Source organism: Bufo gargarizans, chromosome 5 (genome assembly GCF_014858855.1).
Source record: "Bufo gargarizans isolate SCDJY-AF-19 chromosome 5, ASM1485885v1, whole genome shotgun sequence".
NCBI classification, from domain to species: domain Eukaryota; kingdom Metazoa; phylum Chordata; class Amphibia; order Anura; family Bufonidae; genus Bufo; species Bufo gargarizans.
Window position 1 is genome coordinate 3,090,056 of NC_058084.1, and position 16,137 is coordinate 3,106,192.

Genomic DNA, 16,137 nt, shown 5'->3' on the forward strand with positions numbered 1-16,137 from the left:
ACTGTCTCTATACGCAGAGCTCGGTTCTGGTACTGTCTCTATACGCAGAGCTCGGTTCTGGTACTGTCTCTATACGCAGAGCTCGGTTCTGGTACTGTCTCTATACGCAGAGCTCGGTTCTGGTACTGTCTCTATACGCAGAGCTCGGTTCTGGTACTGTCTCTATACGCAGAGCTCGGTTCTGGTACTGTCTCTATACGCAGAGCTCGGTTCTGGTACTGTATCTATGCACAGAGCTCGGTTCTGGTACTGTATCTATGCACAGAGCTCGGTTCTGGTACTGTACCTATGCACAGAGCGCGGTTCTGGTACTGTATCTATGCACAGAGCTCGGTTCTGGTACTGTACCTATGCACAGAGCGCGGTTCTGGTACTGTATCTATGCACAGAGCTCGGTTCTGGTACTGTATCTATGCACAGAGCTCGGTTCTGGTACTGTCTCTATACGCAGAGCTCGGTTCTGGTACTGTCTCTATACGCAGAGCTCGGTTCTGGTACTGTCTCTATACGCAGAGCTCGGTTCTGGTACTGTCTCTATACGCAGAGCTCGGTTCTGTTACTGTCTCTATACGCAGAGCTCGGTTCTGGTACTGTCTCTATCCGCAGAGCTCGGTTCTGGTACTGTCTCTATCCGCAGAGCTCGGTTCTGTTACTGTCTCTATACGCAGAGCTCGGTTCTGGTACTGTCTCTATACGCAGAGCTCGGTTCTGGTACTGTCTCTATACGCAGAGCTCGGTTCTGGTACTGTCTCTATTCGCAGAGCTCGGTTCTGTTACTGTCTCTATACGCAGAGCTCGGTTCTGTTACTGTCTCTATGCACAGAGCACGGTTCTGGTACTGTACCTATGCGCAGAGCTCGGTTCTGGTACTGTCTCTATACGCAGAGCTCGGTTCTGGTACTGTATCTATGCACAGAGCTCGGTTCTGGTACTGTATCTATGCACAGAGCTCGGTTCTGGTACTGTACCTATGCACAGAGCGCGGTTCTGGTACTGTATCTATGCACAGAGCTCGGTTCTGGTACTGTATCTATGCACAGAGCTCGGTTCTGGTACTGTACCTATGCACAGAGCGCGGTTCTGGTACTGTATCTATGCACAGAGCGCGGTTCTGGTACTGTATCTATGTGAATAGGTGTCCATGTTGAATTTTTTGAGGGCAAACTGCAGGGAGTCTATTGAAATTATAATAAAACTAATAATAAAAAACACAGTCTCCTTCGACCACCATTTGATCCAGCACCACTGCTCTGTCTGGGGCGGTGACGTGCCTGTATACCGTACATGACCGCTGTAATCAGTCACTGGCCTCAGTGGTGCACGGCACCAAGACCAGTGATTGGCTGCAGCAGTCATGTGCACTAGAGCGGCATGTCACAGCAACCCGGACATTCCTTCGAGTGGACAGCGGCAGAGGACACCCATGCATGCCGTTCCGCTGCAGTAGATGTCGTCTTGTGTCATGGGAAACACTCACCCAAGTTTGGATTTCTACTGCTTTAGCTAACTGCGTGGGGATGTTCTTCTCATCAGAAGACACTCCTGTTTAGGTGTTCACTTCGGTGGACTGCCTGGATGTCTCTGTGAGATGGTTGCAGTTCCATCTTTTTTACATTTTAGATCACTTTAGCTCCAGTATGCCGACTGATAAGTAAAGCTTTGCTGATCTTCTTGTATCCTTCACCAATTCTTTTCTTTCTTAGGTCTTGTGACATTTCTCTTCCATGTGGTGTCCTGTCTGCTGGACACCAGCTTAATGAAGAACTGGACTCACATGGGGTTGAATTTTTGTGAAATTTGGTACTCTAAACTTTAGCATCGCTTCCAAGATTTTCATTGGGGTGCACTCATTTTGCAACATGGTCTTGACTTAATTTGTTAGAAAAATTTCTTTTTTTGTATGTGCAAATTAACAAATCTTGTTTGCAATCAATGGCCCACATTTGTGAGAGTATTTAGTAGTATGGCATCCCACAGAAAAGGCAACCAAGGCCCCTTTCAAACGAGCAAGTCTCACGCATCAGACTCACAGCGTGAGTCCTGCCCTCCCAGCACAACAGGTGTTTGATCCATGAATCACCCAATAAATTTAATATTATAGAGTCCTCCTCATCATGCTGCTCACATTTTAACATCATGAGGCCAAGACGACACCTAACAATTGATCACCAGTATCTCGCCATTGTGAGGCTTCAAGCAGGATGTTCTCAGACGGAAGTGGCCACTGAGCTTAGAGCGTCACAGAGAGTCATTAGCAGGTTGTTTCAGAAATACAGAAAGACTGGAAAAGTCACAGAAAGGCAGAGAAGTGGACGTCCTTTGGCCACATCCCCTACTGATGACCGCTACATTGAGAACAATGCCCCGCGGAATTGTATGATGAATTCCACACAACTCCAGGCACATTTAAGGGAGGTGAGAGGCATCCAAGTGTCACGTCAGACCATTCAAAACCATTTACATCAGTGTGATCTGCATGCTAGATGTCCTGCAAGGTACCTGATCATAGGTTTCATCATCTTGTCATCAACTGGATGAGGGACCAGTGGCCTCAGTGCTGTTCAATGATGAAAGTCTATTCACGCTGAACCAGAAATGATGGCCACCAACGATGTTGGAGACATCAAGGAGAGCTCTCTGCATCAGCCACTGTTGTCACCAGACGAGCCTTTGGTGGTGGTGTCACAGTGTGGGCAGGTGTGTCTAGTAAGTACAGAACTGCACTGTGTGAATGGTCCAGTGACAGCCCAGACTACCTGAAGAACATCATTAATCTAGTCATTGTGCCTCTGCAGGAACAACACCGGCCTGATGTCATCCTCATGGGGGACAATACTTCAGCTCATCGAGGTCACATCATTAGGGAACGGCTGCTGGAGACTGGGGACCTCAAATGTTGTGGCCTGCACTTTCTTTAGACCTGAATCCCATAGAAAATCCCTGTAGAGGCTCGTAACTCTGTACCCCAGATCCTCAATGACCTGAGGGACACCCTTCAATAGAGTGGGCTGCCATGCTTCAGCAGACTATAAAAGGCAACTTGTGAACAGCAGGAGACGTCGTTGTCAAGCTGGAATTGATGCTCAAGGCCACAGGACAACTTCCTGAGACACTGACATCTTGTGGGGTATACCCAGCACTAAGGTCGGCTATTGAGATGAGGAAATCACCATCGCTGCTTTTACTTAATGCCTGACTTTTATAATATAATATCGCTGGACCGGGAACTTCTTATGTTTCCCAGAAATTTCACCCGAAAGCCAAATATCCCTAACCACACCACAGCACCAAAACTGCTACACACATCACCACCAGTAATTAACCATAATATTCAAAAACAAAACTACAAATCACGCCAGCGACAACCATAGTACACTAACAGCATCACCACTACACAACTATAAACACACAACCACATCCAACATCAAGAGTACACAGCGGTAATATAGCACAGCATCACCAGTACGCAACAGTAATCTCTTATATTATAAAAATGAGTTTCTGTCTGGATGTTCTTTATGCGCGACCAAATGACTGGACCGATCTTCACCAAATTTGGCAAACAGGTACATCAGGTGTCCGGGAAGGTTTTAGACCGGGTCTTAGCTCTCTAGGACGTATCGTTCCTAAGATATTCCCTAAAAATGACCCACATTATCCAATACAAGCCTGCAAGTCTTTCTCTTCAAATCCCAACTGCCATAAACACAGTGTTACTCCAGGTTTACATAACAACCTAGCCATTTTTCTTTACTGCTTAAAGGGGCGGCCACAGTTTTTAAAGAGGCGGGCACTGTGGAGGTCACTGTTAAAGGGGCAGACACTGTAAAAGTCACTGTTAAAGGGGCGGCCACTGTGAAAGTCACTGTTAAAGGGGCGGCCACTGTGAAAGTCACTGTTAAAGGGGCGGCCACTGTGAAAGTCACTGTTAAAAGGGTAAAGACACTAGGCCTCACCGCTAGGGAAGGAAAAGGGTCACCACCTATAAAACCCTGCTCCTGGCCCTAACTCCTATCCGTATAGGTACCTCTCGATGGTAGAGATGTCCATACACAGGAACCTAGAAAACCCTGGTGGCCCTCGGATGCCCTAATGGTAATGACAGGGCAGAGACAACCCGCGCCTTCCCTGGTGAAGGAACCAGTATCTCGCTGAGGCCTAGTAAACAACAAAGGTGGGGGGGAATACAAAACACAACAAGCGGAACACAACTTCTGAGGCTGATGGATGAACAGGACTTCAACTAGAACCACACTCAGGGCTCTTCCAAAAACCAAATGAAGCTATCCAGAGCAAGGAGTGATGGGTAAAGTCAGACTAAATACGGGGAGGTAAAGGTCACATGATCCACACCTGAACAGGAGGTGTGGACATACAAGCAACACACAGACAAAGTGAAACCAAAACCAAAAGAGGCTGTCAGATCACTAATGTGCAGATCATTTTTCAGACCTTCTAAAACCTGTCACCGGTGTGACCGTACCCCCCTTCTACGGGTGACCTCCGGGTACCCAGGACCGACCTTATCAGGATGAGCTCTGTGGAGTGCTCTCACCAGACGACTAGCATTAACATCGGTCGCTGGAACCCACATCCTCTCCTCTGGTCCGTACCCTCTCCAATGAACGAGATACTGGAGGGATCTCCGGAGAAGTCGGGAGTCCACAATCCTGCTGATCTGAAATTCTAAATTGCCGTCCACCATGACAGGAGCGGGAGGCAAGGAGGACAGCTCAACAGGTTCAACACATTTCTTTAACAACGATTTATGAAAAACGTCATGGATTTTCAATGCCCGAGGAAGTTCAAGGCGGAAGGCTACAGGGTTAACAATGGCAGTGATCTTATATGGACCAATAAATCTTGGTCCCAACTTCCAAGAAGGCACCTTAAGTTTAATGTTTCTTGTAGACAGCCACACAGAATCACCCACTCTCAGGTCCGGACCACTCATACGTCTCCTGTCAGCCGCACGCTTATACCTGTTGCCCATATTTTCCAGGTTATTTGGGATTTTCCGCCAAATAGAAGACAAAGAAGAGGAAAATAGTTCCTCCTCAGCAATGACAGAATTATGAGCACCAGAAAATGTAACAAACTGTGGATGGAACCCATATGCCCCAAAAAAGTTGATTCCTGTCTACGGATATTTATAGCTAACGACAAAAATGAAGACCACTCTTCCTGATTCTCTGAAACAAAACATCTCAAGTAAGTCTCTGATTAGTTCGCTCCGTCTGTCCGTTCGACTGAGGATGAAAAGCCGAAGAGAAGGACAATTGTACACCCAGACGAGTACAGAACGCCTTCCAGAATCTGGAAACAAACTGAGTCCCTTTATCGGACAGTACATCAGAGGGAATGCCATGTAGTTTCACAATGTTGTCGACAAACACCTACGTAAGTTTTAGCATTGGGTAGACTAGGTAATGCAATAAAAAGTGTGCCATTTTACTAAAACGATCTATAACCACCAGAATCACAGTTTTCCCGAAGAATTTGGTAAATCCGTGATAAAAATCGATGGACAAATGGGTCCAAGGTCTGGGCGGGATGGGCAATGGAAGCAGAGATCCGGAAGGCCGAGTATGTGTCACCTTAGCACGTGCACAGGTACCACAGGCTGACACATAGTCCTTAATACACTTACGCAACCCCGCCCACCAAAAGCTGCGAGAGATGAGATTGAAAGTCGATCTACTCCCAGGGTGCCCAGCAAGCACCGTACAGTGATGTTCCTCGAACACCTTGTGACGTAATTCGGAGGGAACAAAACTTCCCCTAAGGACAAGAGTCCGGAGCATCCGCCTGTACCTCCAACATCCTGGCCTCGAGATCAGGATAAAGAGCGGATATAACCACCCCTTTAGATTAAATAGGACTAGGGTCAATAGACTCACCCCCCCCCCCCCAGGAAAGCTACGTGACAAAGCATCCGCCATGACATTCTTAACCCAGGGTGGTAAGTGACCCTAGTTAAATCTGGTGAAAAACAATGACCATCTGGCCTGCTTTGGGTTGTCGCTTAGCCGAAGCCGACTCCAAGTAGGCCAGATTCTTGTGATCTGTAATTACCGTAATAGGGTGAATTGCTCCTTCCAACCAATGCCGCCATTCCTTGAATGCCAACTTAATAGCCAGCAATTCTATATTCCCCACATCATAATTATTTTCAGCTGTCAAGAGTTTTTTTTAGAGAAAAATGCACGAGTGCCATTTACTGGGTGAAGGACCCCTTTGACAATATTGCTCCTACCCCTACCTCAGACGCGTCAACCTCAACAATAAGTCACGTCCGGTTGCATCAGAATAGGGGCCGAAGCAAAACATTCTTTCACAGCAGAAAAGGCCTGTAATGCCGCATAAGACCAGATAGAAATATCTGCACCCTTCCTAGTCATGTCTGTTAAAGGTTTAACCACCGATGAATAGTTCAATATAAATTTACGGTAGTAGTTGGTAAACCCCAAAACCCGCTTTCAGATTTTCGGGTCGATCCCAGTCCAACACGGCACGGACCTTCTCGGGATCCATATGAAAACCTGAGGATGAGAGCAGACAACCCAGAAATTGCACTTCCTGTACAGCAAATACACACTTTTCCATCTTAGCATACACCTCATTCTCTCTTAGGATCTGTAACATCTTTCTCACATGATCCTGATGAGTCTCCATATTAGGCGAATAAATGAGTATGTCATCAAGGTATACAACAACAAACCTCCCCACCAGATGATGAAAGATGTCATTGACAAAGTGTTGAAAAACCGCAGGAGCATTGGTTAACCCAAAGGGCATGACCAGGTTTTCAAAATGACCCTCAGGGGTATTAAATGCAGTCTTCCACTCATCCCCCTCCTTGATCCTTACCAGATTATATGCCCCCATCAGATCCAATTTAGAGAACACCTTGGCCCCGACAATCTGACTAAACAAATCCAAATCCAAAGTAATACGATTGAAAAAATATGGGGGATTCAGCCCGCACAACCCCTAGCAGGTGCAGATTGCTATGGCGAAATACAGATACAAACGCAAAAACACAAAATGCAATCGCACTCTGCACCCAGCACTCTGCCCTGCCTTTATGCTGGATGTTGAATGAGGCATTGGTGTACATTTTGGCCAAAGCTTAATAAGCCACTCACCACGTCAAGGTCGCCTTCATGAGTGGTCCCTAACACTAGTTCCTACCTGTTATGGGCCATGACAGCCACACAACGTTCAGGGAGCGCAGGCACAGCATGCACGCCAGGCACACTCTGCTTTTAACCCCGTCCGGTGCCATTACAGCTTTCATCGGATCCAGGGATGCAAGTACCAACATGCATACTGAGCCCACTATATACTTCTCCTGGAGCCAAAAGGAGGGGGGTAAGGATCACGGAAAGTAATACGATTGAGCTCACGGAAGTCCAGACATGGTCTCAGGGTACCATCCATTTTGTTTACAAAGAAAAATCCAGCCGCCACTGGGGACTTGGATGGTCTAATATGTCCCTTTGCCAAACTCTCGGTAATATACTCTCGCATTGCCTTTCTTTCAGGTTCCGAAAGATTAAACAACCGAGATTTGGGCAATTTAGCTCCGGGAATAAGATTGATGGGACAGTCATACTCCCGGTGTGGAGGCAACTCCTGATTACCACTCTCTGAAAACAAAAATTTCAGAAATGAACGAGGGTACAGTTTTAGTGGTAACCATCGATGCCAATCGATGTTAGGGTTATGTTTGCTTAACCATGGTAAGCCCAACACCAACGGAGCAGGCAGACCCTCCAACACATAACAGGAGATAGATTCCTGATGCAAATCACCCACTCTTAAATGAATGTCATTCACTACCTGCGACAGGCATTTTTGGGCGAGAGGTGCTGAGTCAACTGCAAAGACAGAAATACTATTCTCTAATGCATTAGTAGTCAACCCGTGAATGCGTACAAACTGTCCATCAATCAAGTTAACTCCTGCCCCACTGTCAATAAATGCTTCGATTTTAACAGTTTTGGACTCTAGCGCCACCTCGGCAGACAGGCGAAAACGGGTATTACCAGTAAAAGAAAAAAGTAGGTTTTCTTGCTCCCCACCAACACTACCAATAGTAATTTGGGGATTAAACATTTTTTTCTTTTTGTTTACACCTTGATGCTGCAAGTACGGACAAATATTCACAAAATGTCCCTTCTTGCCACAATAAAAGCAGACTCCTTGCACATGACCCAAGCTTTTGCCAGTAGTTCCAGGAGTAGCTTCTCCTAACTGCATAGGCTCATCACAAGGCACAACCACCCGTGTCTCAGTACGTCCTGAAGGTGAGGACCCCTAGATCTCTCCCTCAGGCGTCTATCTAGACGTACAGCAAGGGACATATCTGCTCCCAATGACTCAGGATTTTCATGAAAAGCCAATGCGTCCTGCAGTCTCTCAGAGAGACCCTGGCAGAATTAGCTACGGAGAGCAGAATCGTTCCACTCTATGTCCGTAGCCCATCTCCTAAATTCTGAGCAATAGGTCTCCACAGAACGTTCTCCCTGCCACAAACCCCGTAACTTGGTCTCGGCCTGAGAGATCCGATCCGGGTCATCATAGATAAGACCCAAGGCTCTAAAAAATTAATCTACCAACCAGAGGGATGGTGATCCGGTCGGCAGAGAAAAAGCCCAAGATTGGGCATCCTCTTTAAGCAATGAAATAATCATACCCACACGTTAACTCTCACCAGAAGAGTATGGACGCAGCCTAAAGTATAATTTACATGACTCCCTGAACCGGATGAAATTGTCATTACCCCCCGAAAACCTCTCCGGGAGAGCTATCTTCGGTTCAGGGCAGGCCTGGAACCCACCACCGGAACCAGCAGCCTGTGGGCTCTGAATCTGCAAAACCATTGCACGGAGGTCTGCTACCTCCAAAGTCAAATTCTGCAGCTGTTCGACCAGTGCAGTCATAGCATCCATAGCTGCACAGATCAGAACAAAAACTGGTGGTATGGACTCTGGATAATGTCACGGATGTAGTAGGGGAGAACACCAAAAGACAACAAGAAGGAAGGGTAAAGACACTAGGCCTCACCGCTAGGGAAGGAAAAGGTCACCACCTATAAAACTCTGCTCCTGGCCCTAACTCCTATCCGTATGGGCACCTCTCGATGGTAGAGATGCCCATACACAGGAACCTAGAAAACCCTGGTGGCCCTCGGATGCCCTAATGGTAATGACAGGGCAGAGACAACCAGCTCCTTCCCTGGTGAAGGAACCAGTATCTCACTGAGGCCTAGTAAACAACAAAGGAGGGGGGGGGATACAAAACACAACAAGCGGAACACTTAACTTCTGAGGCTGATGGATAATGGATGAACAGGACTTCAACTAGAACCACACTCCAGCTCTTTCAAAAACCAAATGAAGCTATCCAGAGCAAGGAGGGATGGGAAAAGTCAGACTAAATAGGGGGAGTTGAAGGTCACATGATCCACACCTGAACAGGAGGTGCGGACATACCAGCAACATACAGACAAAGTGAAACCAAAAGAGGCCGTCAGATCACTCATGTGCAGATAATCTCTCAGACCTTCTAACACCTGTCACCGGTGTGTCAGGCAGTCACTGTGAAAGTCACTGCTAAAGGGGCGGCCACTGTGAAAGTCACTGTTAAAGAGGCAGTCACTGGGAAAGTCTCTGTTAAAAGGGGCGGTCACTGTGAAAGTCACTGTTAAAGGGGCGGCCACTGTGAAAGTCACTGTTAAAGGGGCGGCCACTGTGAAAGTCTCTGTTAAAGAGGCAGTCACTGGGAAAGTCTCTGTTAAAGAGGCAGTCACTGGGAAAGTCTCTGTTAAAAGGTGAGGTCACTGTGAAAAACACTGTTAAAGGGGCAGTCACTGTGAAATTCACAGTTAAAGGGGTGGTCATTGTGAAAGTCACTTTTAAAGGGGCGGGCACTGTGGAGGTCACTGTTAAAGGGGCGGCCAAAATGAAGGTCACTGTTAAAGGGGTGGTCAATGCTAAAGGGGCGGGCACTGTGGAGGTCACCGTTAAAGGGGCAGGCACTGTGGAAGTCAACGTTAAAGGGGCAGGCACTGTGGAGGTAAATGTTAAAGGGGTGGCCAAAATGAAGGTCACTGTTAAAGGGGTGGTCAATGCTAAACGGGCGGGCACTGTGGAGGTCACTGTTAAAGGGGCGGGTACTGTAGAGGTAACTGTTATGGGGGAAACTGTCTATATCTTTTTACGACACACGGTAACATAAAATTAAATAGATGAAATATACTCGTGCAAAGCCGGGTCCTTCTGCTAGTATACTATAAAACCAACAAACTACATACCATCACCCCAGCTGCAACCATAATGCACCACAGCATCAACACACCAAAAGAGCTACACCCAACATCCACCAGTACAGTTTTTATACATCACCAGTACCCAACCACAATACACAACACCAAAAACTACACGCAACACTAGCTACAACCAGTTCAAACATTACACAACCTTAAAACACCACAGCATCCCCGTTACATGACCATAATGCACCACAGCATCCCAGTGCACCACAGTAATGCACCACAGCATCCCCAGTACACCACAGCATCCCCAGTACACCACCGTAATGCACCACAGCATCCCAGTGCACCACAATAATGCACCACAGCATCCCCAGTGCACCACAATAATGCACCACTGCATCCCCACTACACGACTATAATGCACCACAGCATCCCCAGTACACAGCAGTAATGCACCACAGCATCCCCGGTACACAGCAGTAATGCACCACAGCATCCCTGGTATACCACTGTAATGCACCACAGCATCCCCGGTACACAGCAGTAATGCACCAAAGCATCCCCGATACACCACTGTAATGCACCACAGCATCCCCTGTACACCACTGCTGTAATGCACCACAGCATCCCCGGTACACAGCAGTAATGCACCAAAGCATCCCCGATACACCACTGTAATGCACCACAGCATCCCCGGTACACCACTGCTGTAATGCACCACAGCATCCCCGGTACACAGCAGTAATGCACCACAGCATCCCCGGTACACCACTGCTGTAATGCACCACAGCATCCCCGGTACACAGCAGTAATGCACCACAGCATCCCCGGTACACAGCAGTAATGCACCACAGCATCCCCGGTACACAGCATCCCCGGTACACCACTGCTGTAATGCACCACAGCATCCCCGGTACACAGCAGTAATGCACCACAGCATCCCTGGTATACCACCGTAATGCACCACAGCATCCCCGGTACACCACTGCTGTAATGCACCACAGCATCCCCGGTACACAGCAGTAATGCACCACAGCATCCCTGGTACACCACCGTAATGCACCACAGCATCCCCGGAACACAGCAGTAATGCACCACAGCATCCCCGGTACACCACCGTAATGCACCACAGCATCCCCGGTACACCACCGTAATGCACCACAGCATCCCTGGTACACCACCGTAATGCACCACAGCATCCCAGGTACACCACCGTAATGCACCACAGCATCCCAGGTACACCACCGTAATGCACCACAGCATCCAAGGTACACCACAGCATCCCAGGTACACCACTGTAATGCACCACAGCATCCCCGGTACACCACTGTAATGCACCACAGCATCCCCGGTACACAGCAGTAATGCACCACAGCATCCCCGGTACACCGCAGTAATGCACCACAGCATCCCCGGTACACAGCAGTAATGCACCACAGCATCCCCGGTACACCGCAGTAATGCACCACAGCATCCCCGGTACACCGCAGTAATGCACCACAGCATCCCCGGTACACCACTGTAATGCACCACAGCATCCCCGGTACACCACCGTAATGCACCACAGCATCCCCGGTACACAGCAGTAATGCACCACAGCATCCCCGGTACACCACCGTAATGCACCACAGCATCCCAGGTACACCACCGTAATGCATCACAGCATCCCCGGTACACCACCGTAATGCATCACAGCATCCCCAGTACACAGCAGTAATGCACCACTGCATCCCAGGTACACCACCGTAATGCACCACAGCATCCCCGGTACACCACCGTAATGCACCACAGCATCCCCGATACACCACCGTAATGCACCACAGCATCCCCGATACACCACCGTAATGCACCACAGCATCCCCGGTACACCACCGTAATGCACCACAGCATCCCCAGTACACCACCATAATGCACCACAGCATCCCCAGTACACCACCATAATGCACCACAGCATCCCCGGTACACCACCGTAATGCACCACAGCATCCCCGGTACACCACCGCCACCGTAATGCACCACAGCATCCCCGGTACACCACCGTAATGCACCACAGCATCCCCGGTACACCACCGTAATGCACCACAGCATCACTATGTGTCCCTGCGGTCAGACCTAGATGGACAGCTTGCTGAAGAGTCAGAACGTTTGTCTACTGATATTCTGAGTTCAAAGTTTCAGGAACACGCAGAGATCAGACGTGAGGGGCTCATCCACACAATGACTTACACAGACAGCACTTTGTGGAAAAACATTTAATTTCTATAAAAAGATCCTGAGATGAAAGGCATGGAGTGCAGACATGGTACAACCTCCTCACAGGGCAGGCCAGGTACAACCTCCTCAGCAGCTGTCTTCACAATCTCTGCCACTCTGGAACAGGTGATAGACGCTGACCATGGGAAACATCACCAGTGCACCCACCAAAGAGCCGGCCTGGATGGCTGCACCACACCACAGGAGGGCGCTGTGACCAGCTTCATGGAGCAGACTGCCAATCACAACCTTCAGGTACGACAAGAGACCCAAGAAGAGGGACCAAGACATGACCTGTGTAAACACATCGGAAGAAGGATGATAAGAGTAATATACTGTGGGAAATACGGAGATTAGATTGTAAGTTCCTGGGGATAAGAGATGATCGGGGTGATACATTCTGTGAGATATGAAGATTGGATTGTGATCTCCTGGGGACATCGAATAGAAGAACTCAGCTGTGCTGAGCCCTGATCTCACCCTGACTTCTCTCCCAGTATTACTGACCTGTTTCTGAATGGTCCCGAGCCCTGATCTCACCCTGACTTCTCTCCCAGTATTACTGACCTGTTTCTGAATGGTCCCCGAGCCCTGATCTCACCGACTTCTCTCCCAGTATTACTGACCTGTTTCTGAATGGTCCCCGAGCCCTGATCTCACCCTGACTTCTCTCCCAGTATTACTGACCTGTTTCTGAATGGCCCCCGAGCCCTGATCTCACCGACTTCTCTCCCAGCATTACTGACCTGTTTCTGAATGGTCCCGAGCCCTGATCTCACCCTGACTTCTCTCCCAGTATTACTGACCTGTTTCTGAATGGTCCCCGAGCCCTGATCTCACCGACTTCTCTCCCAGCATTACTGACCTGTTTCTGAATGGTCCCCGAGCCCTGATCTCACCGACTTCTCTCCCAGTATTACTGACCCGTTTCTGAATGGTCCCGAGCCCTGATCTCACCGACTTCTCTCCCAGTATTACTGACCCGTTTCTGAATGGCCCCCGAGCCCTAATCTCACCCTGACTTCTCTCCCAGTATTACTGACCCGTTTCTGAATGGCCCCCGAGCCCTGATCTCACCCTGACTTCTCTCCCAGCATTACTGACCTGTTTCTGAATGGTCCCGAGCCCTGATCTCACCCTGACTTCTCTCCCAGTATTACTGACCTGTTTCTGAATGGTCCCCGAGCCCTGATCTCACCCTGACTTCTCTCCCAGTATTACTGACCTGTTTCTGAATCGTCCCGAGCCCTGATCTCACCCTGACTTCTCTCCCAGTATTACTGACCTGTTTCTGAATGGTCCCGAGCCCTGATCTCACCCTGACTTCTCTCCCAGTATTACTGACCTGTTTCTGAATGGTCCCGAGCCCTGATCTCACCGACTTCTCACAGTATTACTGACCTGTTTCTGAATGGTCCCGAGCCCTGATCTCACCGACTTCTCACAGTATTACTGACCCGTTTCTGAATCGTCCCGAGCCCTGATCTCACCCTGACTTCTCTCCCAGTATTACTGACCTGTTTCTGAATGGCCCCCGAGCCCTGATCTCACAGACTTCTCTCCCAGTATTACTGACCTGTTTCTAAAACGTCCCGAGCCCTGATCTCACCCTGACTTCTCTCCCAGCATTACTGACCTGTTTCTGAATCGCCCCCGAGCCCTGATCTCACAGACTTCTCTCCCAGTATTACTGACCTGTTTCTGAATGGCTCCGAGCCCTGATCTCACCCTGACTTCTCTCCCAGTATTACTCACCTGTTTCTGAATGGCCCCCCGAGCCCTGATCTCACAGACTTCTCTCCCAGCATTACTGACCTGTTTCTGAATCGTCCCGAGCCCTGACCTCACCCTGACTTCTCTCCCAGTATTACTGACCTGTTTCTGAATGGTCCCGAGCCCTGATCTCACAGACTTCTCTCCCAGTATTACTGACCTGTTTCTAAATGGCCCCCGAGCCCTGATCTCACCGACTTCTCTCCCAGTATTACTGACCTGTTTCTGAATGGTCCCGAGCCCTGATCTCACCCCAACCTCTCTCCCAGTATTACTGACCTGTTTCTGAATGGTCCCGAGCCCTAATCTCACCGACTTCTCTCCCAGTATTACTGACCTGTTTCTGAATGGCCCGAGCCCTGATCTCACCCTGACTTCTCTCCCAGTATTACTGACCTGTTTCCGAATGGTCCCGAGCCCTAATCTCACCGACTTCTCTCCCAGTATTACTGACCTGTTTCTAAAACGTCCCGAGCCCTGATCTCACCGACTTCTCTCCCAGTATTACTGAACTGTTTCTGAATGGTCCCGAGCCCTGATCTCACCGACTTCTCTCCCAGCATTACTGACCTGTTTCTGAATGGTCCCGAGCCCTGATCTCACCCTGACTTCTCTCCCAGCATTACTCACCTGTTTCTAAATGGCCCCCGAGCCCTGATCTCACCGACTTCTCTCCCAGTATTACTGACCTGTTTCTAAAACGTCCCGAGCCCTGATCTCACCCTGACCTCTCTCCCAGTATTACTGACCTGTTTCTGAATGGTCCCAAGCCCTGATCTCACCCTGACCTCTCTCCCAGTATTACTGACCTGTTTCTGAATGGCCCGAGCCCTGATCTCACCCTGACTTCTCTCCCAGTATTACTGACCTGTTTCTGAATGGTCCCGAGCCCTGATCTCACCGACTTCTCTCCCAGTATTACAGACCTGTTTCTGAATGGCCCCCGTGCCCTGATCTCACCGACTTCTCTCCCAGTATTACTGACCTGTTTCTGAATGGTCCCGAGCCCTGATCTCACCCTGACTTCTCTCCCAGTATTACAGACCTGTTTCTGAATGGTCCCAAGCCCTGATCTCACCCTGACTTCTCTCCCAGTATTACTGACCTGTTTCTGAATGGCCCGAGCCCTGATCTCACCCCAACCTCTCTCCCAGTATTACTGACCTGTTTCTGAATGGCCCGAGCCCTGATCTCCCCCCGACTTCTCTCCCAGTATTACTGACCTGTTTCTGAATGGTCCCGAGCCCTGATCTCACCCTGACTTCTCTCCCAGTATTACTGACCTGTTTCTGAATGGCACGAGCCCTGATCTCACCCTGGCTTCTCTCCCAGTATTACTGACCTGTTTCTGAATGGCCCGAGCCCTGATCTCCCCCCGACTTCTCTCCCAGTATTACTGACCTGTTTCTGAATGGTCCCGAGCCCTGATCTCCCCCCGACTTCTCTCCCAGTATTACTGACCTGTTTCTGAATGGTCCCCGAGCCCTGATCTCACCCTGACTTCTCTCCCAGTATTACTGACCTGTTTCTGAATGGCACGAGCCCTGATCTCACCCTGACTTCTCTCCCAGTATTACTGACCTGTTTCTGAATCGTCCCGAGCCCTGATCTCACCGACTTCTCTCCCAGTATTACTGACCCATTTCTGAATGGTCCCGAGCCCTGATCTCACCCCGACTTCTCTCCCAGTATTACTGACCCATTTCTGAATGGTCCCGAGCCCTGATCTCACCCCGACTTCTCTCCCAGTATTACTGACCCATTTCTGAATGGTCCCGAGCCCTGATCTCACCCCGACTTCTCTCCCAGCATTACTGACCCATTTCTGA

At 49.2% G+C, this 16,137-nt stretch overlaps 1 protein-coding gene across 6 annotated transcripts in view; it reads right to left on the reverse strand.

The window, feature by feature from the left end:
- Positions 1-12,519: 12,519 nt before the first annotated feature.
- The window catches only part of SLC52A2 (solute carrier family 52 member 2), a 48,256-nt gene continuing 44,638 nt past the window's right edge, over positions 12,520-16,137 (reverse strand). For all 6 annotated transcript variants that reach the window (XM_044292791.1, XM_044292794.1, XM_044292793.1 and 3 more), the window contains one exon: positions 12,520-12,829. In XM_044292791.1, the coding sequence (XP_044148726.1) occupies positions 12,623-12,829 (207 nt within the window). In that variant the 3' untranslated portion in view covers positions 12,520-12,622. The remainder of the gene's footprint in view (positions 12,830-16,137) is intronic.